The 26,121-nt window shown below is 41.3% G+C and overlaps 2 protein-coding genes across 7 annotated transcripts; one reads left to right on the plus strand and one right to left on the minus strand.

The window, feature by feature from the left end:
* Positions 1–619: 619 nt before the first annotated feature.
* On the plus strand, positions 620–8,678 carry pcmtd2a (protein-L-isoaspartate (D-aspartate) O-methyltransferase domain containing 2a). Of its 2 annotated transcripts, none has more exons than XM_083521668.1 (6): positions 620–913; positions 3,037–3,345; positions 3,695–3,797; positions 3,903–4,074; positions 6,396–6,519; positions 6,972–8,678. In XM_083521668.1, exons 2-6 carry the CDS (start codon positions 3,039–3,041, stop codon positions 7,400–7,402), a joined length of 1,137 nt encoding a protein of 378 aa, XP_083377794.1. In that variant the 5' UTR covers positions 620–913; positions 3,037–3,038; the 3' UTR covers positions 7,403–8,678. The 2 variants fall into 2 exon arrangements, with proteins under 2 accessions (XP_083377794.1, XP_083377795.1); XM_083521669.1 differs by having other exon boundaries at positions 658–913; positions 3,034–3,345; positions 6,972–7,554.
* On the minus strand, positions 8,679–24,350 carry asxl1 (ASXL transcriptional regulator 1). Of its 5 annotated transcripts, XM_083521665.1 has the most exons (12): positions 23,566–24,350; positions 19,062–19,144; positions 18,700–18,817; positions 18,397–18,559; positions 16,835–16,908; positions 16,631–16,715; positions 15,877–15,996; positions 14,031–14,197; positions 13,831–13,927; positions 13,556–13,661; positions 12,542–13,454; positions 8,679–12,364 (listed from the first exon to the last, which is right to left on the minus strand). In XM_083521665.1, exons 1-12 carry the CDS (start codon positions 23,620–23,622, stop codon positions 9,335–9,337), a joined length of 5,013 nt encoding a protein of 1,670 aa, XP_083377791.1. In that variant the 5' UTR covers positions 23,623–24,350; the 3' UTR covers positions 8,679–9,334. The 5 variants fall into 5 exon arrangements, with proteins under 5 accessions (XP_083377791.1, XP_083377792.1, XP_083377789.1 ...); XM_083521666.1 differs by lacking the exon at positions 15,877–15,996; XM_083521663.1 differs by lacking the exons at positions 19,062–19,144; positions 23,566–24,350 and having other exon boundaries at positions 18,409–18,559; positions 18,700–18,899.
* Between the last annotated feature and the right edge of the window lie 1,771 nt (positions 24,351–26,121).

Consider the following 26,121-nt stretch of genomic DNA (forward strand, 5'->3'; position numbering starts at 1 on the left):
TTACACACACACACACACACACAAACACACACACACACACACACACACACATTCCTCGCTATCGTCTAGTTTTATTTTTTATTTGATTTATTTATTAATGTATTATTATTATTTTTTAACTGTTCTGTTTTAGCTAGACTTAAAAACATGTTTTTACATTTTGTTTGAACAATTGCATATAGACAGAAGTTTGTGGACACTGGACCATACGATTCATATGTGCTTTCGGAACATCCCATTAATTCTGTATTATGTGATAATAAGCTCCTCTGGGAAGTAGAGCTGGAGATCTAGCAGGAGATCTCAACCCAATTAAATACCTTTGGGTTGAATTCAAGTGCTGACTGAACCCCAGGCCTCCTCATTCTACATCAATACCTGCTCTCAAGACAAATAACAAATTAATTACAATTACAAAGTAAACCATGCACAACGCCATTGTCCTGCTGGAACAGGGTTTGGGTCTCCTGGCTCAAGTGAATGGAAAATTTCATGCTACTTCATCCAGAAACATAATATACAATAGAGTGTTTCTAACTTGGTGGTAACAGTTGGAATGGTTCCTATAAGATAATAATTCTTGGAAAAGTCAGGCGTCCCAATAATATTATACCTGGATGGGTTTACGCGCGCGCGCGCACGTGTATGTGTGTGCGCGCGCGCGCTTGTTTGACGTCACAAAGTCAGCTGCTCAGTGTTTACATCCAGAACTGTGGCCGCTTTGTGCTGAACGCTGGTGGATGAAGGCAGCAGCAGGATTATAAAGCATGCACAGCTCGAACAAACGCGACTAAAAACAGAAGCGTGAACCATTACATCGATTTCTGTGCTGCTGCTGCTCTCCAGACTGGCCTTTTTTTTTTTTTTTACCTGCAATCCAGCCTTCATTTCATCCAAAGCGACACAGCTGGAGGTGAGCTGCGAAAAAATCACCATCCTTTTTTTTTGTGTATTTATTAACCAGATGGGAACCATGTTGTATCCTATGCTCAGTGCTGAAACGTTTATACTGCACAAGTATGTATTTTATACCTTATCCACATAGACATTTTAAACAGTTTACTTATTATAAGAGCTTTATGTCTCTTTTAATGCCACTTATTGGCTCACTTTAATTCTGCAACATCTGAAACACTATGTACTAAACACTCTCAATCCAAATACACAGTTACCACAGTCGCAGATGGTCTTCTTGGTTAATACAGTACTTAGTAAAGCAGTGTACTGGTTTGTGCGTAGCCTTTGAACGCACACCAGTATAGTGTGAGCTTTAATGGTGCATCTGGTGCATTCTTTTAAGGATGGATTGATGGGAATATTCACATTCCCTTTTTTAAGGATGAGTCTCCCGGGAACTTTGGAATTTACTTCTTAGCGACACCATGTGCAAGATCTGAGAAACTGCATCTTTCTTCTTGGAAGTTGTTTGAAATTATTATTTCATGCCTTCATTCACCCACCATTTTTATATCTGCTTTATACTGGTCATGTTCAAAGTGGATCGAGAGTTTATCCTGAGAGCATAAAGCAGGAGAGGATGCCCTGGTTGGTTGCATTATATGGCGTACAATGTGCACATGCATGCACACCTATGGGCGGTTCAGACTTGTTCGAGGCCCCAACAACTGTGGAATTACAGAGCACAAAGGAAATGAACAAGGGTCCTCTTTCCAGACAAGATCCCACACAGACAGTAAGCATCGGAGTCAGGGATTCTGGCGAAATGAGCAGCGCTCGAATTGAGTCAAGTCTTATGGGGTGTCCCCAGTTGTTGGGGTGTGGGGGGGGGGGTCTTTTTTGTCAAATTCAGCTATTTACAGTGTAACACAAAACATTGTGAAAGTGTTTAAGGAATTTTTTTGTTGTTAAAAAATCAAAAGGATGGTAAAGTATCAGGCGATGACAGGGAAAGAATACATGTTAATGCGTAACATTTTTACACCTAGAAAAGACCATAGTGGTCTGTCTGGTTTTGTTTGCTTGCCTTCCTGTCTTGGTTGCCGTTGACAGCTGATGGCCATCTTTTGAGTGCAAACTCAAATATGTACTGGATTTTTGCCAAATTTATTCCACAAATATGGGCTACTAACTTCAAATGAGGGATGCTTTCGCCCGTGCACCCACGCATAATGAATGGCCTATTCATAATGAAAAATTAGTAATTTATGTTGAATACAAAACCTCTGACATGGAGTAAATAAATATAGTAGAAAGACAGAAAGTAAAAATTACCCCTCAAAAAAGTCTGTAAGTTTTCTCTTCCCAGGTGGTGGTTTATTGCTCTCCATTTCATAGCTGCTTTTACTAAAATAATCTTGGGGATGACCTAAATCTATTTTTTACTTGTCATTAGGGGTTCCCAAATGCCTTATGGGGGGTCTCAGATCCCCCAGCCACCCCTCAATTCAAACACTGGATATGAGTCTTTTGTGCATCCTGATTGAAATGATGGTCATGAAAAATAGGTGGCATATTGTCTTTACTGTATATTACACTTTCACTATATCAAAACGGTGCCCTACCCACTTTGTTATATTTATGTATTTTTATTTATGTATTCACTAAATGCAGTGTATATTATGCACCCCCTACATTCGTATAGAAAGGGGTTCTGGAAATCCAGCAATTTTGGCAATTAAATGGGGGTTCTATTTGGAAGTAGGGTCCACACCAGTACCTTCACGGTTCATCCAAAAAAATGTTTTTGGTTGGTTAATACTTCTAACTTCAGGAAATTAGGAATTTGTTCCTAATCAAGGTCCAAATATTCAGGAAAGGCTGGTGTGGGTACAGGTTTCCAACCAAGCAGAAGCCACATTTAATAGCTCAACTGATTAAACAGGTGAAAACAAGTATGGCTTCTACTTAATTGGAATGAAAACCTGCAGCCTCAACTGTATTTTGTAAATAAGATTAGACTTCCCTTGGTATAATGACTCATTTAGAGAGACAAACTGAATAACCTGAAGTTAGCAAAATGGAACCTTCTAAGATTGTTTGTCCTTTGGTTCCTAACACTGTGTTCTTCCTCAGCAGCAATGGGAGGTGCAGTAAGTGCAGGAGAGGACAATGATGAGTTGATTGACAACTTGAAGGAGGCTCAGTACATTCGTTCAGAGCCGGTCGAATGTGCTTTCAGGGCCATCGACCGAGCCGACTACTACCTAGATGAGTTCCGTGACAGTGCTTATAAGGACTTGGCCTGGAGACATGGCAACATCCACCTGTCTGCACCATGCATCTACTCAGAGGTGATGGAAGCTCTAGACCTACAGCCTGGCCTGTCCTTTCTCAACATGGGAAGTGGAACAGGCTACCTCAGTACCATGGTGGGCCTCATTCTGGGTAGGTCCAAGGATTATAAATTAAAATATGTTACATTTTATCAATAGTCATAACTTCATGTCTAGTGTGAAAAAGAGCATAGTGCACACACTCTCCTATTAAAGTTTGTAAGGTAGTATTTGTAGTGACCGGTAAATCAATCCTCATGACAGACATTTTTTCAGTTACTTCTGCACGGAGGCACTGTACTGTAGTTCTTGTGCCACGCATTTAAAATAATGCCATATTTACAACAATATTATAGTTTCTTGAAAGCCATAACACCAGGGGTGTTTGCATGATCTGTAAAGCTGAATTATATTGTTCAGGATTTTCTTCATATTTATTAACTAAAGATTAAACTGTCTAGGATATTTTGGGGTGAATCATGGCATTGAACTACATGCTGATGTCATTGAGTATGCATATAAAAAGCTGGACTGCTTTATCAAGACAAGTGACAGCTTTGACAGGTCAGCATACATGTACTTGCTAGTGTTTCTATAGTTTTACAAAGTTCAAACAGTGCATCGGTTGTAGTTTTATTCTTTCCGACTATGTCATATGTTGTGCGTCAGGTTTGAGTTTTGTGAGCCATCGTTTGTAGTTGGGAACTGTCTGGAGATTGCCCCAGAAAGCCAACAGTATGATAGAGTGTACTGTGGAGCAGGGGTTCAGAAGGACCATGAGGACTTCATGAAGAACCTGCTAAAAGTTGGGGGTATTTTGGTGCTCCCCTTGGAAGAAAAGGTGAGCAAATTTATCATGTAGTCAGACACAGATTCTACAACCATTTATTAGGAAAAGTACACTGTTATAAGAACCTGAACTGTACTTCTTCGTTTCGTTCCTTTGAGTGAAATTGCCTGTAGATATACTTGACCTTTTTTGTAGATACAGATATATATACATATATACATATATACATACAGTGGGTACGGAAAGTATTCAGACCCCCTTAAATTTTTCACTCTTTGTTATATTGCAGCCATTTGCTAAAATCATTTAGGTTCATTCTTCTTCCTCATGAATGTACACATAGCACCCCATACTGACAGAAAAACACAGAATTGTTGACATTGTTGCAGATTTATTAAAAAAGAAAAACTGATATCACATGGTCCTAAGTATTCAGACCCTTTGCTCAGTATTTAGTAGAAGCCCCCTTTTGATCTAATACAGCCAGGAGTCTTTTTTGGGAAAGATGCAACAAGTCTTTCACCCCTGGATTTGAGGATCCTCTGCCATTCCTCCTTGCAGGTCCTCTCCAGTTCTGTCAGGTTGGATGGTAAACGTTGGTGGACAGCCATTTTTAGGTCTCTCCAGAGATGCTCAATTGGGTTTAAGTCAGGGCTCTGGCTGGGCCATTCAAGAACAGTCACGGAGTTGTTGTGAAGCCACTCCTTCGTTATTTTAGCTGTGTGCTTAGGGTCATTGTCTTGTTGGAAGGTAAACCTTCGGCCCAGTCTGAGGTCCAGAGCACTCTGGAGAAGGTTTGCATCCAGAATATCCCTGTACTTGGCCGCATTCATCTTTCCCTCGATTGCAACCAGTCGTCCTGTCCCTGCAGCTGAAAAACACCCCCACAGCATGATGCTGCCACCACCATGCTTCACTGTTGGGACTGTATTGGACAGGTGATGAGCAGTGCCTGGTTTTCTCCACACATACCGCTTAGAATTAAGGCCAAGAAGTTCTATTTTGGTCTCATCAGACCAGAGAATCTTATTTCTCACCATCTTGGAGTCCTTCAGGTGTTTTTTAGCAAACTCCATGCGGGCTTTCATGTGTCTTACACTGAGGAGAGGCTTCCGTCGGGCCACTCTGCCATAAAGCCCCGACTGGTGGAGGGCTGCAGTGATGGTTGACTTTCTACAACTTTCTCCCATCTCCTGACTGCATCTCTGGAGCTCAGCCACAGTGATCTTTGGGTTCTTCTTTACCTCTCTCACCAAGGCTCTTCTCCCCCGATAGCTCAGTTTGGCCGGACGGCCAGCTCTAGGAAGGGTTCTGGTCGTCCCAAACGTCTTCCATTTGAGGATTATGGAGGCCACTGTGCTCTTAGGAACCTTAAGTGCAGCAGAAATCTTTTTGTAACCTTGGCCAGATCTGTGCCTTGCCACAATTCTGTCTCTGAGCTCTTCAGGCAGTTCCTTTGACCTCATGATTCTCATTTGCTCTGACATGCATTGTGATCTGGAAGGTCTTATATAGACAGGTGTGTGGCTTTCCTAATCAAGTCCAATCAGTATAATCAAACACAGCTGGACTCAAATGAAGGTGTAGAACCATCTTAAGGATGATCAGAAGAAATGGAAAGCACCTGAGTTAAATATATGAGTGTCACAGCAAAGGGTCTGAATACTTAGGACCATGTGATATTTCAGTTTTTCTTTTTTAATAAATCTGCAACAATGTCAACAATTCTGTGTTTTTCTGTCAGTATGGGGAGCTGTGTGTACATTCATGAGGAAGAAGAATGAACTTAAATGATTTTAGCAAATGGCTGCAATATAACAAAGAGTGAAAAATTTAAGGGGGTCTGAATACTTTCCTTACCCACTGTATATAATCATCAATTTCATTATTTCAACATAAAACTCCATAAAAACAATTCTCTATAAGTTTTTTGGTCTGTCATATTATCCGTGAGAGACCGGGAAAATCAGCTAAACAAATGATTTACGTGGCAAATGCAATTCTGTGATAAACCGGTGGCACGAGATTTGAACCGCGGTAAAATGGGGGATTACTGTACATCCAAAAAGCCCTTTACGAAAAAAACTTTATATCTGAATGTAGCGACATGAGAACACTGCCTTACTGGATCCATATTTTTTGTGCCACACTCCTAAAAAATAAATCAGACATTAAACCATTAAGGCTGCTTTGGTTTGACCACTCAACTGAATTCACAACAGTATTTTCTTATCAGGGAAAGTTTATTTTTTTTAATGAAATGAAAATTAACTGTAAAATAGATTTCAGTGTAAATATTAAGCGTACACAATTTTCTCGATTTCAAAACCTTTACTTGTTAATAAAGCTCTAAATAGTTTTTCTTCTTTCAGCTTACCAAAATTACTCGAACAGGGCTCAACTCATGGGATACAAAAAAGATCATTGCTGTGTCCTTCGCACCTCTTGTGCTTCCAAAACACAGAGAAAACGGCAAACCCAGAACAGTAACACTACGTAAGTATGCTACATTATTATTTCGCATTAATCTGAAGATAAAAACATTGTGAGGTTGGTTGCTTTCAGATGTCTGGCTAGGTCTTGTTTAGTAGGTATATTGTTTTATAGGTGGTAGAGTGGCACAGAGAGTAATGTTGCTTTTCACAGTCCCAGAATTCCCTTTTTGATTAAAGCTCTGGTTCGTATCTGCAGGAGTTTTATCTATTTTCCCACAAAAAACATGCAAGACGGTGGACTGGTACATTTCCCCCCTATATTAATAATATATAACCCCAAGGTTTGCAAATGTGTGCATGATGCCCTGCAATGGATTGGAGTCTGATCCCTGGTGGATTTTTGCTTTGCACACTGCTCCTGGGATTAGCTCTGGACTCACAGCAACCACTACCAGATTCAAGTAATGACTAAGGATGAATGATGTAGTATTTTTTTTTTTTTGTCTCATGCAGCTGCTATGTTTGAAGTGCGAAGCCTTCAGGACTTGGCTCGCATTTCCATCCGGCGGACCCTGAAGATACGTGTGTCTGGTTTGTGGCCTCTTCCCCAGAAAGTTAGGGAAAGTTACCCTAGAGGCAGGCGTCATCTAAGACCGAGACGCGACCAATGCGACTCCACCATCCTGAACAACCACTATATGTTCATGAGTCGAATATTTCCCAGCGCCATAGATGACAACAACAACCAGTCAGAGTCGGATGACGACGAACACTTCCGGGGCGTTTGCGAACAACTGGATGATGAGCTTGGAGAAGGCGAGAATGGAAGGAGGAAGGAGGCAAGAATTAAAGAGGCTTCTCTTAACTTCCTGAGGGAGAGTATCCTCAGCCTGCCTCTTCCAGAGCCACTCAAGACATACCTTCTTTATTACAGAGAAAAGTAGGCAATCAATTTATTTCAGTTTCAGGGTTGATTTATTTCTATTCATCCACAGACCATGTATAAGCCCTAAAATGTCCATCGGCTTCTCCTCACAGTTGACTCCTGGTTTGTTGGAATTATTGTGTCCAAATAAAATTTTTAATGGCTAAATAATCAGCATGGTCAACAGGAAAAAAATAAACTGAAGTGACTCTTGACTAGAGATATAAAACATCCTGTTACAAACAAATAAAACAAATATAAACAGTATAACTACTATGCTGGTAATAAGCCGTCCTTATATCGACCTGATACAAGGTGTGATGGCTCTCAATACTAATTAAAATTTCTGTGCAAGTCTTTGAAAATACAGTACAAAAAGCAGAAAATACAAGAAAGAAAAAAAAAACAGGACTTTGCAATGCATGCTATGCCATCAAATGTCAATCGTTATGATTCTGATTTTTGCAAGTGAAAGTTTTAGCGTTTTATTTTAGTGTTGGCATTGCATGGAAATCAGAGTAATTGCCTACTGAATCAGAAAAATAATCTGGCATCGTTTGGCTCTGTGCGTCATTGTTGTGCATCTCTTTTTATGCGCTCGGCTTTTTGAGGAAAAAGCAGTGCAGACAAAACAAAAACTGTCCTGTGTCTGAAAAGTAATTACCTTCCATGACGTTACAACGACATAAATAAAAGGTACTTCTGAGTTTTGTCTATACTCCTGTTCCCAAGAGCCCTTAAATTTTGTTTCGTGCACAACATTTATTTTAAAAACACCCTGTTTAAGATCATGGTGCATCATTATGAATGTGGACTCTGATATAGGGAGGAGGGTGAGGGGACAGAAATAAGTCAAGGTGAATTCCTGAGATGAAAACTGTTCATTCTAGTCATAATGTGTATACAGTTCCAACCGTATTGAAATGTAAAATGTCTACCATACAGTAAATGTTTTTGCTACATCAGTCACACATTTGATGTTCAACATTTTTTACTGTTTTAAAAAAATTCTACATTATATTCAAACAACTACTACAAAAAGTCAAGAGTAAAAAAAGACCTTGTAATATCAAGATTTGAATTTACTCATGTTGGAGTATAAACGTCATTTTACTACGAGCCGAATTAATTATGCTATGAATAATACTGTTAGAAATATTAGACCAATAGTGGTAGTTATGATGGGAGAAAATAAGATGTATGCATATGTTAAGCCACATAATCGATCACATCACAAAACATTTACAGTGCAAGTATGCAAAATAAAAATAAAATTAAGTACATGTAGGAGCCAATCTGTTCATTGTCAGCTTTATTAGATTAGAATACTGTGCTTAACCGCCATGTACAGACTGGACTTCACTTTGGATATGAAAATAAAAAAAGGAAAGGAAGCACTTACAAAATAACGAAATAACAAAAGAGTTGGCTTGTTTAATGACATAAAAAAATATTTCTTTGCAAGACAAGATGCGCAAAAACAACTCTTCACTCTCTCTTTTTCCAGAGAGGTAGGTGAGAGTAAAAATGCAAACATGAACACCACCATTTTCACACTGAACCAATGATTGGTGTCAAGTAGATGAGGTAAATGTTTTGTGGGAAAGAAAGAAAAGGCACAATCTACAATCAACCGTGCCATGTAAATTCACTTAATACCAACAATAATTATAATAATCATAATAATAATAATAATACACATCATAACACCATCATAACAGCAATAGGAAAAAATATGAAGCAAAAATACAGACTAAATTTGATCTTGCAGGGCATCTACCAGCCCTATTGTTTTGCTTTGTCCAACATCAAAAATCAGGCCAGGTATCCACACCACGAGTTCTACCATATATTCCTTCCTCGATTGAGAGCAAAAGGTCCTCTGGTTTCTGAGTACAGGTAAAGTCTTGGGAGATCAATGCAACAGCACTGACTTAAACCCAGTAACACACTATCTGACGACCAGGCAAGAAACACAGAGTTTGGAAGGGCCGATGCAATCGTCATGGCAGAAGGCACCGCACCCCTGGCACATGATCATGGCCTTGAGGCGACAGGAGCATTTAAGTGCCACCTCCTCTGCTGCACTGTCAGCAAATGCCTGGATGCTAAGGGCAGTGCTCTGGCTTCCAGTGTTCCCAACACTGACTCGTGGCCGCAGTTGCAGCACACTATCCGCTATGCTGCGAGAGAAGCCACTTCCATCCACTAAAGAGACATTGGCCGTGTAGCTAAAGCCAGGTGCTGACCCTCCTCCAGAGTCTCCACTCAGTGAACCGCCACTTTGATGCAACTTGGGCAGCTTTCCATACAGATGGTAAGGAAAAGATGAGGCAGAGGAAACGGGTAAGACCGAGGAGTCTGTATGGCGTGTATAAAGATTTTTACCTTGCTCTTTTTTTGTCATTCTTGCAAGTGACATTTCCATGTTAAGGAGTCCTTCCATTGCTCCCCCACTTCCTGTATAACTGTCTGTGGAGCTCTGAGGTTCTTTTTTGGTTATAACAACAGAGCCACTGCCTCCTATTAGAACTTGTGAATTTTTGGTGAGAGCTTGCTTGCATGAAGGCCGTGAGGAGACTTCATTTTTTACACTAGCCCCATGAGGGAGCTGTTGCTGATAGGACTGCAATTTGGATGGACGCCAGCTGATCTTTACTGTAGGTACAACTTCAGAAGGACAAAGGTCACCATGTGGAGGGGAGGCAGCATCAGGTGCGGTCCTGCAGATTGGCCGGGAGAGTTTAATTGAGTGTTGCTGAAGACCAGCTGCTTGCTTTTCTGAAGTGTCACCACGTGAAGGCTGAGGGACAGGGTGCTCTTTTATCACAGCCGACTCCAAAGCTTGAGCACTTTGAGAGTTCAGGTCCACTGAATGCCTAGAAGAGGAAGAATTGGAGGGGAGGGGGGTGATGACAGGGACTGCACCAGGGGGCACAATGCTCACCGACTGCTGAGAAACAAAATGTTGGACAACTGTGCCACGGGAGCTAGCTTCATCAAGTAAGCATGCCATTCTAGTCTGTGAAGTGGCAGGTGGAGTGGGACCATAATTCCATCCAGGCACAGGTGACTGATGAGTAGAAGGGGCTTTGTGCTGAAAGTCGGAACCAGAATGTTCTGTAGTTCCTCCCATTTCAGTTGGGGCTCTGAAGCGGGGAGCCATGTTTCTGGGAGATCCTCCGGATTGCCGATTGGATGACAAGTTCGCTGGTGCCCCCGGGAGTCTATTTATTTCCAGCTTACTTGCAGAATGTGACTGGGGTAAGACCTTTTCTAAAGGTAGACTGCCCTGAAGAAGCTGGGTAACTAGAGGATTGTTTGCCTCTACCAGTGATACAGGTCGTGTGGTGCCTTGAATTCTCTTAACAGAAAGACTGGTAGAGGTTTTGAATCCAGAATCATCTGTAGGCCCTCTGCATGAAGAATTTGCCTCATCTTCTGTTGGGATAAATGGTTTTCCTCCACCGCTACTCTCATTTAGACTGTGAGACTTGCTTTGGTCCTTCTCTACCTGCATGATATATGGCTGCACATGGACCTGAGTCAAGGAATTTAAATTTTGCTCCTGGACATGGTTTATGCCATAGGTGTGGACTGAATGGTGTTTTTGTGTCTGAATCACAGGTTGGTTTGTCATTCCATTGGGGAAACGAGCCTGAATGACAGTCTGACTGTGTGTGGGGTTGGAAACATGGGCCTGGATGACCGGCTGCTGAAGCTGGGGAGAAGTTAGATGATTTGGTGTCTGAATGACAGGCTGATTCTGAGAATTTACATTCTGACCCTGCACTCCATTATTGTTTATTGTTCTGTGCCAGTCCACTGAATCATCCTCTTGGGTTTCATTCTCAAAGTCTGATGCGGTCTCTGTGGAGTCACTGTGCACTCCATTATCTTCCTCTCTCATACTGTTTGGTAGAGACGAGAGAGAACTTACATAATTACCAGCAGTTTCAATCTCTGCACTTGTGCGCTCCTGTAGTACTCTGTCCCTAACTACATGGTCCTCCACACTGCCTACAAAACCATTTCGGGCAGTAACAAATGCCTCTTTGGGGATTTTTACATCTGACCCATGTTGAATGACCCCAGTTGTGCCAGAACGATGTTCACCTAAATTCTGCTCACCTTCCCAAGACTGAGATGATGCTGCCAAGGTTCTGATTACATCCACACCTTGGGCACCAAACCTAGGGAGTGAATCTGGTATTGATGTTGGAGCAAGATTAACTGCTTCACTGGACATGGGTGTACAGGGAGTCAATGTTCTGCTGTCATTCGAATCTGCTTCTTCAGCCCGACTCTCTTGTTGACTGCCTACAGACTCAGGCTCACTGGGAGTAGGCACAGGAGTGTCTGAGGTCTGCTCAGAGGCTTTATCACTGGAGCTGACAGTCACCTCCTCTCCTCCACAGATATCATCCACCTGGTCCTGGGAGGCTGGACTGTCTGTCTCAGTCAGGGATGGTGTGAGGGTTTTAGGGGACTCTGAGGGTAGCACTGAAGGATTGGAGGATACAGAGGAAGGAGATGGCATAGTCTGTGGGGTTGAGGATTGGGTTTTTTCTGGAGTGTCTACACTGGATAGCTGTAGTTGTGCTCCAGACGAATGAGAGCTTGCAGGCGATTCCTGGTCCTCCACATCAACTCTTCCTCCTCCTCCTCCTCCTCCTCCTCCTCCTCCAGGTTCAACGGGACCCGGGTGCTCTCTCGAACGCCTCCCGCTGGAGCAATCCGGTATCCCAGTACCACCCCCCGGGCCGCCCCCCCCAGGCCCTGCCCCGTCCCCAGTGGCTGCAACAGCAGCAGCGGCTTCCCGCTGTGCACGGGCTTGCTGGGCCCGGGCCTTGATGTCCGCCAGGGTGCGCGCCCCCGTCCCACTGCGCCGCGTCCCCTCGTTGGGGGGCACGATGCGGGGACAGATTTGGTACGTTGGCGGCCCTTTGACCCACGGAGGTTTGATCCGGGAGAGCTGAATCTAGGAAAAAAGCGGACAAGAAAAAGAAGAAGGAAAAAAAAAAAGAAAAAAAAAAAAAGGCAAGCATTTAATTAAAGGAATACACAGTGTAAGGATATAATATTAATCATAAAATAATTTCCATTAGTTTTTCCTTGAAAATCTTCCAAACAATAATTGTAAACATTGAGCTCATACCCGGATTGGCGGGACCTTGGGTTCCTCTGTTGTAGGCTGTGGCTTTTCTGAGTGCACACAGTCAACTGTGTTACGAAAGGACTGATGCTCATCCAGTCGTGCTCTCTTCTCGGGAAAGCTAGTGAAGGCCTGGGACTCGTCGGGCCTCCTTTTCTGTTCCTTGAGCTGGATGGCAGGGCTGGCTGTGGCGGGACTTGCTGCGGGGCTGCTCTCTCGGCTGCTCGCACCGGTGCCGGCGGTGCCAGTGGTGATCGAGGCACCATCATCCAGTGGGTCAGTGGCAACAGCAGCAGTTGAGGATGAGGAGGTTGATGATGAATCAGAGCTAGCAGCAAAGGCTCCTTGCTGGTCAGAGGTAGAGGAGGGAGATGAAGATGGAGAGGATGATGAGGATGTTGAGGAAGAAGATGAGGAAGGTGAGGAAGTGGAGGCAACAGTGGGCTCAACAACTTCTGGCAGCAGGCTGGTGGAACCTTCTGGTTCATCACAGGTTGAGCTTGAAGAGGCAGGCGCAGGAGTTGAGACAGGGGCAGGGGAGGGAGTTGCCTCTGTACAAAGAGTGTCCACTGGAGCTTCTGATTCCGATTCTGCTTCTGCTTGAAGGACAACCTCTGCCTGCACTGTACTGGTTTCTGGGACGGGTGACACAGTTGGGGCCACAACCTCCAAAGCTGCCGGGGTCTCTGCCTGTTCTTGAGCCACTGCTGCAGGAGTGGTCTTGCAGAGTGGGCGACGTGCCCTTCGTCTGAGATCAGCACGTGATCGCCTCCTAATACGACCCTCCCTTCGTCTTCTTCCAACCCCTCTCCTCTTGGGTGTGGCTGTAGCAGTATCAGCCCCGAGAACCGCTCCAGAAACATCTCCTGTACCACTCACAGTGAGTTTTAAAGCCTCCTCACGGGTTAAGCCAGATCTATAAGAAAAGAGTGGCGTTAGTTCTTAAAATGTGCAATCAACTGTTTGATCATAACTTGTAAATATTATAGGCATTTCAAATTCGACAAAGAACCTTACTTTTGGCCATGGTACTCTTCAAAAAATTTCTCCTTCCATGCCTCCACTTTCTTTTCTTTTTCCATTTCTTGCCTAAAGCGAACCTGCATCTCGTGTGTGAACTCGCCTTTCGAGAGAAAAAGGCGATTTTGTATTAATTAATTCCACATTAATCTACACCAGCAGAAGTGTGCATTTAATGGCTACACTAAATAGTTAATGCCCGACTATATCTATATATATCTATATAAAAAAAGGAAAATAGTGCTGTGTTTCTATATCAAGGTGACCCTCACCTTCAGCGAGCCTCTCTTTCCAGCTTTGAGAGGCATGAGTAAAAAATTCGTTATTCAGTGCTGAACTGCTAAGTCGGGCAAGACCATCAGGACCGACCTAAACAGTAATATAAAACACAATGCAAAGGCTGCTCAATAAGGCAAATATATGACCGATCGCAGCCAGTGAGGAGAGAAGAATAGCAGCCATAACCACGCACCTGTCTATCTACTTCAGGAAGAAGTTGAAGGAGCTGTTGCTGAGAGTGAGCAGGAAATGCTGCAAATGTGCGTGTATTAATTAATGCGCGGATGTTGGTGTTGACCAGGATTGAGCCTGGGGTCTCAAAGTCCACCTCCACACCACCCCTATTCCTCTTCATGGGTCCTGTAAATTCAAACTTGAAATCAACACTGTTGTTGAAGAACAGTAAAAAACAAAATGCAGGACCCTATACTACATGTCCTGCAAATATGTCAGTAGTGATCACTGATAATCTTTACAAAGTGTTTTCAGTTGCAATAATGTTGTACTGCACATGGGGCTTTAAATTTTAGTTGAGACCTCAATTTGTTTCTCAATACAATTTTTGAAATCACAGCGTCGAATCTGCAGGATTTGCAATTAATTAGAGAAGAAAGGCCATTATTCCTATCTATCTATGATTTACTGCATCACACACCAAAAGCATGATTTGGTGGGATTTTTTTTTATTTTTTATATATAATCCAAAAGCCCTCTGCTTTGAGAAAGAACAAATTTGTTCTAAACAAAATGTTTATCTTCTGAAGGTTGTATTCTCAATTAGTAAACATGAAATGAATGACTGAGTCAAGTGATTCATGGCTGCATAAGTGTCTCAGGCAATCAATGATGCACATAAGAGTACATTTATCAAACCAATCTTTCTTCCAAATGTGGCAGCCAACTTTCTACAGGTAGAAAAAAAAACAAAAACCAAAAACTAATATTTAACCAGAGATTTTGTGTGTGTGTATATATATATATATATATATATATATATATATATATATATATATATATATATATATATATACACACAAAATATATATCTGCTTTTCTCATAAACTGATGACACAATGGTAACTTTAAATCTTAATAATATTGAAATGTTTGTAGCTTAGAGTTCAACAATATAAATGTACCATTCGGTTAGTAATTTCAAAAGCAGTCAAGGTGTCATTCATAACATCCACTAGGAAAATGAAGCTAGTGTTCTACTGATGTATGGTAGGCATGCTTACACCACAGCATTGTTAAAATCTTAGTTCTGACTAGTCAGTGTTAATTTGCTCTAATAAAGCTAAGCTATGTCATAGTGTTTGCTGCAATGAAAATGACTATGGCAGATACAGGCACTACATGATTTAAAAACTAAATTATTGTTTAAACTGTTCAATTTCTCTAATATGTCATGATGTTAAATGTTAAACATGATTAACTCGAATAGTAAGTAACTCTTCCTTACATGTATATTACTTAGAAACTGGCCAAAGAATAGAGAGAACTGTGATTCCATGTCCAAAAAAAATAAAATAAAAAGTGAGATTCCTCTTTCACTAAAAAATCGTTCATTTTGACATGTAGAGTGAAACATTTCGCTTAGACAGCATGACAGGAAAAAAAAAAAAAAAAAAGTACATGCGCTTCACAACTCAGCCAACATCAATTTAAATGAACAGACATGCAGCAAAATAATAATAAAAAAAAAAAATTTAATAAAAAAAAGGTCAAGCGGTACAATCTCCATTCACTGACGCAATTCACCAAACCAATGCGAAATAAAAAGTTAACTGGCACCGTCAACAATTCACAAGTTTAAAATACGGCCAAAACTTATAAAACAAATAAAAGCCCCTGTTCAGTGCAGCAAACCCTATGCTATTGGTCTTCCGCTTTATTCTAACAACCTATCAGTTTCTATTCTAAGACAGGTCTGGAAGATGGTGCAGTGCAAAAAGATGGGATGGTTAAGTGGTGTATTTAGTGGGTTTAGGGTAAACAGCAATGATCAAATAGGTCCCACAGGGTCTCATCCTCTGTACCTGAATGTAGGCCACGAATGTTCTTGAAGTGCTGGGGGCGTTTCCAGCCCAGCTCGGAGCGGGTTCGAAGTGCTGGGCCTGGACCCCCCCTAGACCCTTCCCTGCGCCTCCCCGCAGCTCCTGAGGGGACAGGTGGGGGAGGAGGGAGGCTGGTGAGACTTTGAGAACCAGTGAGTGTGGGAAGGGCAGCACAGGCAGAAAAGCCAGTGACATTGGAGAGGCTGGAACAGCAGGCAAAAAAAAGAAAGAAAAAAAAAGAAAAAAAAAAAAAAAGTGCTGGCTAGTGCACACACACAAAGCCACAAGGACAGATGTCCCAAACATGGAGATACCGAGCAAGAAGGGTAAATGGATATCTCAAGTGAGAATGCAAACGCAAAGCAGAGGGGTCAGATATCCATAGGTCATAGAGCAGGGTTTACAACCAGAAGCACTGGTTTCACACACTGCAAGCAGAGGGAGGTACTAAGAACAAGCTACACAAAATAAAAATAATAAGTCAGTGCCTGCTGGGAAAATGCCAGTTTAGTGTTAACAGACAAACACAGAAGAGGCTGCTGACAGGATGGAATTGTGGGGGGAACTGGCCTTGAGAAGACAGGAGTATAAATGATTAAAGTCTGTCAGTGTGTTAAATTACAAAAACTGTCAGACCACAGTCAGAGTGAATGGGATTACAAACCACTGCAGAGAGAGTGGAGATTGGCAGGAAAGAAGAAAGCAAAGAAAAGGACGAAAGGGAAAAGACAGTAACCTGATGGGACGTGTTCACCGTTGACCTTCAGTGGAGTAAGAACCACCCGTGGCATCATAACAGATTTCTTCCTCTGTCTCCCTGACTGGAAAGAGGCAGAGCCAAAATGAATGAAATGCAAAGCAAGTCTTTACATGGCTGAAAAGAAAAAAAAAAAAAAAGAGGAAGTAAATATATACGTAATAAAGTGCTGACATAATGTACCTGTGATGACCGACTAAGTCGCGTCTGTGGCTCTGTGGAGCAGGAGGCACTGGAGGAAGTCTCATCTACCGAAGCTGAAACAGTAAGCAAAAGCAACCATGTATTTGTGCAGAATGTGGAAAAGTTAAAGACCTGAACTTTTCATGGAAGTTCCACAACAGTAATCAACTATGAACCGATAAAATGTACCCATTATTAATAAATTTAAAACTGCTAGTGTCAGCAGACTGCTGAGGAGCAAGAATTAAAGAAACACTTAAGATGTGCTGTTAATATTAGAAAAAAAGGGAAAAAAATTCATCATGGTCATAGTGCATGTCCTGTTTTAAAATCCAGATTGATACAATGCATCTTTCCATCGTTACAAAATCAATTAAGTGGGTGATCTTTTTTTTTTCGCAAGGTAATTATAAGAAAATTGCTCACTAAGTGCATATATGGTGGTAGGGACACACCTACAACTCCAGCACACATTTTAAGATTCACAGATGCAGACATTCATTTATTGACCCCAACTTATTATGCGCATTTGGTCAACACCCGGACAACGTTTGGTGTCATATCTACAATAATCATACAAAAAACACATACACTATGTATCTACAATTGCAACATTCAGTGCCAATATGAAAAAATAAGACCAAAACCACAAACAAGCATATCTGTATGTAACATCACATGTAACAGAACTATGGTAGTTAATCAGGCAGGAATGTCATGTTTTTAAAAGACACCCCCACCCCTGCACAAGTGCATATGAAACCTGCCTTCTGACTCCATATGTAAAACACTTCCATAATTTAGCTATAATTGTTCCCATTAGAGATCTGTCTCCCTCCATCACGCACACAAAATCATATGCACGTTTTATACCACTCTCAACTAGGTCACTGCGGGATGTCATGTGCTGCTGCAGTATCCATGGCAACACACACATTCTCAAGGAAGGAAAAAAAATAAATAATAAAAAAAAAAAAGAGAAAAGAAAAGAAATCATGGTTTTCTCTCATCCTGTGTACTTCAAGCGGAAGGTAGCTACGGTCCTTAATTTGTTTTTATTTTTAGCTTTCAAGCGTTAAATCTCTAAAGACACATACACAGGAGAGAAGTTACAGAACATTTACAGAATGTTATAATGCACATGATGGACAAACATCTGTTTGTGATCATGATATTCAAGAAAAATGCACGCACGCACACATACATATGTGTATACATATTCATACATACATACATACATATACACACACACACACTGTAGTGATGCATGTAAAGTCATGGCTTTTTGAGTTTCAGATTAGGAATGGGCCAATCTGGTACAGAACTGGTTACTGGGTTACTAGCCCCAGTAACACAGTATTAATAGCTGATGTTCCACATTTTCTTATCTGAGCCATGGATACATTCCAATGAACTAAATATGTTGACTAACATAATACAGATCTTGCACACAAACACATTGTTTCTCAGCGTTTCTACAGTGAGATCAGGAAATCCCAATTTAAGCACCAAATATAAATCCCCACTCACAAGACCAACAAACCAAATCAAGTTTTACACACCATCATTCTCACCACTAGCAGCTGTTGTTTCCGTCGAGTCACCGCTTTCCTGCTCTGCCCCCTCTGCTGCCCCGAACGTAGCTGTGGATGAAGCGGCTGTGGCGGCGGTTGGGTCTGAAGCCTCAGAACCTGATGGGTTCTTCGTCCATTGGAGGGCATTTTTCTGGAAATACAGAGACGCAGACGTTAGCGCTAGCAGGATCAGAGTACGCATTTTTAGAACATATGCACACTTCCAAACCCGGAAATTTCCTGAGATAATACGACATATGACGCCTGAATCGGTGTGAGGATCATTGCTACCTTTAGTGTGAAAAGGCTCATCCTTCCCGGCAGTTTGAAGAAGATGCTGTTCTTCACTCGATCGCCCCTCACTTGGGAGTGGAGCATGGTAACCAGGCAGGCCAGTGGAGCTGTGCCGCTAAATGTATTAGACACATTTATATGAAGTTAACTGGATGCTAAAACACATCTCTAGCATAGCACAATATGCTTCGCAACTTACCTTCTGTTTTGTTTCAAGGAACGGCGTCAAAAAGTGAAGATTGGAGAAGGGAAATAGGGGGGGGGGGGGGGGGAGAAACTTGTTCAGTATGCAAGTTGAAAAACATTCAGCATAAACCATCAATACATCACTCCCATATACATGTGCATTAAGGACAGACCTCATTTCTTTGAGTCCTTTCGTCTGGATGACATGAAGGATCTGTTTAGGTGTCATTGGGGCATCCGAGAAGTTCTCCAGAACCTATTGAAGGAAGACAGGAAGTGGAGGATGACAACTCACTAGTAAGACATATGCAAGCCTACATGGCTGAACACATATTTACCCTGACCACATATGTCAGCTCTAAATCTAGACTGGGTTTCTGTCTGGCAGTGGCAACTGGCGGCATCTTATTCCTCTAATAGCGATCTTCCATTCGGCATGTATTCCAGCCATACTCCCTGAAACCTACAGTCACACTTTACCCGTGTTCTCTTGCTCACTTTCGTTTGTCACTATCTATATTTTTCACTGTTCCCTGGAGTTTTACCAGCGATCGGTCAACAAGACAGTAAAAGTGCAATCATAAGCTAAAATCTTTTCAGGTGAAATTTACATAACAGCAACAATGAGAAAACGCAAACTGCCTCGTCACGAAGCTAATTGCAATGTGTCGAACAAAAGCAATTATTGGCAAGACAGGTCTTGATTTGCTGTTACCTGTCAAAGGCTATTGAGAAGGTTTCTCTCTGGCTACAGCAAGCTGTTATGGAAGCTAACTTCTGTGCTTTAGTTACAAAGGGAAATGCAACACAATCGTCTCTGATGCTTTAACAAATCTGAAACCAAGACAGTAAGACAGGAAGAGGAATTGAAAGTACTGCTGTGCAACGCAGAGGAATACACCCACAGAGACACTTACATTTACAGGTCAAACAAGCAACGGATCTAAAAGGCTGGGTATTGGAAAAAAACTAATACCTATAAACAAACCAAAATGTGGCAATTTGTCCCCTAGTACAAATATACGATTTGGCTGGTGATTATAATGATCTGGATTAGGGGATTCTACTAAATGCTTTACATGTACTCAGGAAAATCTTCTAGAACACACCAATATAATGGCAAACGTAATAACAGAAGTCTAAGAAGACATGAACAAAAAACAAATTTACTGGTCGCTCGAAAAACCTTTTCGGTTGCTTCGAATAAAAACCGACAGTTTCCTCATGCCGCTCACACAGAAGGCATACGCAATTTTGTCAAATGTGTAAGTCTTTCATTAAAGGCAAACGCATGATTAAATTGGGAATTTGATTGGCAAACATATATGGGATATTTGTGAATAATGAACAGTCCTCTGTGGGACATGAATTAAAAAAAAGAAAAAGCAAACCATCCAAGCTCCAGACAGACTGAACCATCTGGAGAGAACCTCACAGCCTGTATGAAGTGTTGCTTGTTCCCACAAATATGCAGTTCCTTTCCATTATAGCAACGGTTAAAAAAAAAAAAAAAAAAAAAAGCCCCACCCAGATTTTACCAGCTAACAACACTTCCACACACCACATATGCGCTAATGAGGCCAAAATGTGCTTTGATAAAGCAATAAACGCAAAACGTTCTAGGTTTTCTAACAAAGGCACATATATTAAAGTCATTCTGAGAAAGCTTAGAGAGTAACACTTTAAAACATTACACACAGTAATATTTTAGATTTAAAAATGTGACTCTGGGTAGAAAAACACAATCTCACTTTACCGACAGTAGATTATAAACATCTCTAATTATTTTACCAGGATATTAACATTGGGACGAAAAAAAAATCCTAACTGCAAGCCTTGGCCAAGAAGCCAGCGAAGCAGTTTTTACGAACATTATTCAGAAAAAACAACACTTAGAACTGGGAGCAAATTTAAATTCAGGAGCAATCATACTGAAACCTTTGCATTATAAATAACAATCTGATTTGAAATAAAAATACTTTCTGCTGTTCATTCACAACACTAGCGTAAGCTATAAAGGGAAATTGACCACATCCTGCGTTATAGATAAGTCCAAAAAAAACCAAAGCTCATAGTGAAAGAGTGATCAGTCATGCCACAGAGAACACACTGAGAATTACTGGCATTTCTAATGAAACTGTAAGCTGAGTGGTAAACTAAATCCAAATGTTTCCAAAGACAGCCTTGACACACACATGCGCAAATTTTGACCATTTGTCAAATATCAAAGACAAGAGAAACAAGTAAACAACTAAGGTTTGTTGTGAGGGCCGGCCCTGATTCACTTTTTTGTTTAAAATCTTGAATCGGCTTCCGAAGTCTGCACCCGACTGTACGCACGATGTAACCGGAAAAGTAATCGATCAGCTCAAGCCACCTTGTACCTGGACCTGTTCTGATGTGCACACGCACTCTATAGGCTCTTTCATCACTGTACATGGGTCACTGGACCATGCCGCAGATTCGTGAATTGTCCTCCTTCGGCCTGTTTTTGGTATGTACTAAATACTGCACGATGCAAACACCCCACAGGACCTGCTGATTTGAAGATGCCCTGACCCAGTAGTCTACCAAACACAATTTGGCCTTTGCCACATTTGCTCAGACCCTGACACTTGACTGCATTCCTTAAACTGAGCCTCTCACGTGACGAGAACACGTGACAATCAACATAACTTGTTTCTTGGGTCAGTGATTTCAATGTTACAGATGATCTGTGGATTCATCTTAATGGGCTTCACACTACAAAAAAAAAAATTATATATATTCGTATAATTAAAATATATTTATATAAAAATATAAAAACACAAACCTAAATAAAATGACCATCCTACTGTTGATACCATTCGTGAGGACGACTTCTTCAGTACCATTTGACCTAGGTTGGGTGTAACAGCCTTCAGTGCTGCCATGATATCCTCTTTGTTGTTATAATATCAATTTACTAAAGGCACTTGGACGCATGTTGCCTAACCTTTAAATCGGTTGATATTTCAGTCATGACACTTCATATCTTGGCGCCTCACCTCCCCCGATACTTACTGAAACAAACTGTTTAGCTGTAGAAACCATCTACCAAGCAGGACTACTATACAAGCAACTGTCAGGCAAACTAGAAAGCAATGTGGCAAAAAAAAAAAAAATTATAATAATACAAAAAATCAGGAAACACGTCATCACTTTGTTGAGAGTGCAAAGTTTGTGTTTTTTGAACGTTTCCCATTGAGGTCGGCGAACAACAAATAGGGAAGCAGCTGTGGTGCCAGCCCTGCACCCCACCCTAAACAGTAACATTAGACTCGCAAAAGCGAATGCCACTAGATAACGCTGACATCACGTGGCTTTACATTTCACGCCGTAGACTGAACTGTCGTGAAGTACGGTCTGGGCGTTCTGAATTTGCAATCTAACGACGATGAAAATCACCAGACGCACATGGAGATAGAAGCTAGACGCTCTAAACGTAATGGAAGCTATATTCATTGAAAGCTTTGTTTACAAACTATATCCCACCTGACCTGCGCCAGCAAAACACAAATCGAAGGTTTATCCACGTTGAACTGACCAGACACATTGAGCAGTGTGACCGATGCAAAAATAAAATGAGGTTCTTTAGCTCATGCATTTCTTTTGGCTGCTGCTCAATACTTTGTGGAGAGCATCTGAAACAGGAAGCACTTCTCCTTCTGGGTCTGATGTCTTATCTACAACAGCAATACAAGTTGTTGCATGTATAGTAAGTCTGGTTTGGACCTCGTCTACAAGGAAAAGAATTTGAAGACTCGGATTAGGGTTTTAAAGGACACAGGCAGGGTCGGGATGTTTCAGGGGATGTGTCAGATTTGTTGGCAAGTGTGCAGCTCAATGGGAGTCTCATATGTGTACTGGGTCATTTTCATACATGTAGTATGAATTTGATTTAGAAAATAAAGCCAGGTCTAAGTTAGTTTGATTGTTCAAGAGAACTACAGACATTAAATAAATGATTGAGTGCAAAGCAGTTGCAGAAAAATAAGAGCAATACAATCCTTGCTTGCCAGTGATTTATTTATTTTTGGTCAAATTGATTCCTGAAAAACAGCTACAGGGTTGTTTAATTTGGGATATAAATATACCCTGTAGGGTGTTTTTGCTTATTTCCTTCATCAAATCTGAGCCGAGGCTAGGAAGCAGGAAGCACGGGTTGCGTCAAACTATGTGGAAATTGACAAAAGAAAAACAAGCTCTGGTTTGAAACAAAAGGTCAGAAACGTCTTGCTGGACGTGGACAGGACGTGCATTGTGATTGAAAAGGGGAGAGGGACGGTGCCGTGCCGTGCTTTCTGTCATGCTAGCAAGCTACAACGTTAGCTAATTCGAGACACGCAAACAAAGGGTCAAACGGGTAGCAGTGCTAACGCGGCTAAGATCCAAGCGAAGCATCGGTCAATCAGCCCGCCTGTGCGTGCATGCAAGTGCGGGGTTATACTGGGTGTAATTTTGTAGCAGGTTTCATGCACGGGGTCACTGATAATAAGACTGATATTTGGAGGAAAGCTGCGCTCCGAGCTTCAACAAGGGAGCCGCAGCGCCTTCAAAGAAACACACCGAGCTTTGTCTGGGCGCTCGTGACGCACGAAAATATGTATATTGAAGGAAAAAAAAGAAACCGAGAAAACACAAGCGTTTGCATTTTACCATGCGAGCAGCCTCGGCCCACGTGCGCTCCTTCTTCCTCTTCTGCTTGTCCTTCATTTCCTCGTTCTTCTCCGTGGTTCTGCGGCGGGTCTGGGTGCCGAAGAATCGGCGAGCGCTGGACACAAGGGAACCGTGCGCGCGTGAAAACAACCGAGAGAGAGAGAGAGAGCGAGCGCGACAGCTCGTGCGCGGTGCAAAAGTGACCCGAGCGAGCTCGTGCGATGTGTCCAAACCACTCCACACCTCCTCCTCCCTTTTTCTTTTTCTCTTCCTTTCTTTCTATTTTTTTTGCACGGACAGAAGAGAGGGGGAAAAAAACCCTTTCTCTGCTCGGCCTTCTTCAATGCAATACGCCGCACCACCGGTAAAGAAAAACAATATATATAGTTATATAATAATAAAAAATAATAATTTTAATAAATCAAAATCCGGCGTTGCTTCCTAGCTAACTAACTGCAGATTCGAGCTGCAGGAAAACAGCGCGAGCCTTTTGTAAGCCTGTATGCTAGTAAGCTAGTAAACACGTCCAGGGCGCAGCGCGTGCGAGCTACCTCCTTCTGGCATACTGCAGGGAAAACCCCCTCGGTTCGGTATGCGAGGAGGAGAAGAGAGCACAACAACGAGGTCAAAGGTCAAGCACACTGCAGGAATGCAACACAAAACAACTCAGCGCCCCATCCCCCTCTTTTCAACTCGCTTTTTTTTTCCCTTTCCCCACTCTCGCAGCCAACCATACAGCGTGCTTGCAGCCAGCCCTTCACTACACAAGCTGCTCTCCTTTTTTTTTGACGTATCAGGACTGCGCTGGGGTGGGACACGCCCATAATTTCGCGTGCACGCGCGCGCACGCACGCGCATACACACGGCGCGCACGCACACGGAACACGGTAGCGCCTGATCATAAATCAGCGTCAAGAATCGCAATGTTGCGCACAGGGGACGCGGGTTTTTCAGAGCTTGTTACAGTATAGTGTGTCAGACACACAGAGTCTATTGCACAATATTTCCGTTTTTTTTTTTTTTTTCAAAAGCTGTTCACAAACATGTCCCTCTAGTGGTTATTCTCAAATTCTTTATAACTCGGGATAATTTCACTGTCAAATAAACCCCCTAGAATCCCCTCAGTGCAGAATGATACACCGTGGGATTGATTTATTGAGGTTTGACACAAATGTATTCAATTACTGTGGATGGATGGATGGATGGATGGATGGATAGATAGATAGATAGATAGATAGATAGATAGATAGATAGATAGATAGATAGATAGATAGATAGATAGATAGATAGATAGATAGATAGATAGATAGATAGATAGATAGATAGACTTTATGAATCTAACTTTATAAACTTGAACGTATTAATTTATTAAGGGAAACTAATGTTACAACAGGACAGTTCACAGACATACAACAAAAGTACCAGCAACAAGAATTTAGAAGGAAATGAATAATTTAATAATAAAAAAATATATAAATATGACACACTGTTTACAATAGTGGTGGGAATCTGAGAACTGTACATTAAGGTGCATTGAAGAGATAACGTTGCATCATAATTATATAGTTTTTATATACATAATTTTATGCAGGTGGGAACTTTACAAGTAACTGTACAAAGGTGCACCAGCAAAATGTAATATAAATAAAAAGAAAGGATGAAAGTGCACGATCAACATATCAGTGTCATGTAAACAGTCAGTCTAATAGCTATAATAATTTGCTTTACACAATTTCATAATTGACCATTGTAAGTTTTACCTTTTTTTCCCACCACTTGCTGATCAATTCTTAAACTTGTTATCTATCTATCTATCTATCTATCTATCTATCTATCTATCTATCTATCTATCTATCTATCTATCTATCTATCTATCTATCTATCTATCTATCTATCTATCTATCTGGGGTGTAACAGTATACACAATCCACGGCTCGGTACGTACCTCTGTTTTCAAGTCACAGTTCTGTTCAATTTCTGTACAGTTAGAAGAAAGAAATGCAAAACATAAAATTGATTGCCTTTTTTTTTTTTTTTTTATTAAAGCAGTTTATTATTAACATTTGTTACCATTAACAGTTTATAATTTTTTAAAACAATTTTAAATAAAATGCCTGCTTGGTTAAATAATATATAAAATCATTTATAATTTTTTTGAAAAATAAAATAGAATCATTCAAATTAATCCACTGTTGTATTCTATTGATTCATTTGAGTAAATTGAAAAAATAAAAGGGCACAAATTGAATTTATTATATTAAATAGTTTGCATAATTTGTGGGTAATACAGGTGTGTGGGTGGGTTTTACATTTAATATTTAATTTTCCAAAGATATGATCTACTTAACTGTTCTGCTTATTTCAGGATACTTTAAGAAATGTTTGTACTCCTCCCACCCTTCCTTTATTCTATCCCTCGATATGCAGAATTGTCAGGATTTTCCCCTTTTAATAGAAATTCTCACAAAGAGAAAGACGCCATTGCGATAGCAAGTTCTACGTTTTCATGCATGTGCAAAACAAAAACTAATTTTGTAGTCACAGTGACAATGCGCA

Source organism: Silurus aristotelis (assembly GCF_946808225.1).
Source record: "Silurus aristotelis genome assembly, chromosome: 19".
NCBI classification, from domain to species: Eukaryota; Metazoa; Chordata; class Actinopteri; order Siluriformes; family Siluridae; genus Silurus; species Silurus aristotelis.

Coding starts and splice junctions, on each gene's coding strand:
- asxl1 (XM_083521665.1), bottom strand. CDS start 23,622: ATGAAGGACAAGCAGAAGAGGAAGAAGGAGCGCACGTGGGCCGAGGCT. Junction 19,145..23,565: donor GGGCCGAGGCTGCTCGCATG/GTAAAATGCAAA, acceptor TTCCTTCAATAG/GTTCTGGAGAACTTCTCGGA. Junction 18,560..18,699: donor TGAGCCTTTTCACACTAAAG/GTAGCAATGATC, acceptor CTGTATTTCCAG/AAAAATGCCCTCCAATGGAC.
- pcmtd2a (XM_083521668.1), top strand. CDS start 3,039: ATGGGAGGTGCAGTAAGTGCAGGAGAGGACAATGATGAGTTGATTGAC. Junction 3,798..3,902: donor ACAAGTGACAGCTTTGACAG/GTCAGCATACAT, acceptor GTTGTGCGTCAG/GTTTGAGTTTTGTGAGCCAT. Junction 4,075..6,395: donor TGCTCCCCTTGGAAGAAAAG/GTGAGCAAATTT, acceptor TTCTTCTTTCAG/CTTACCAAAATTACTCGAAC.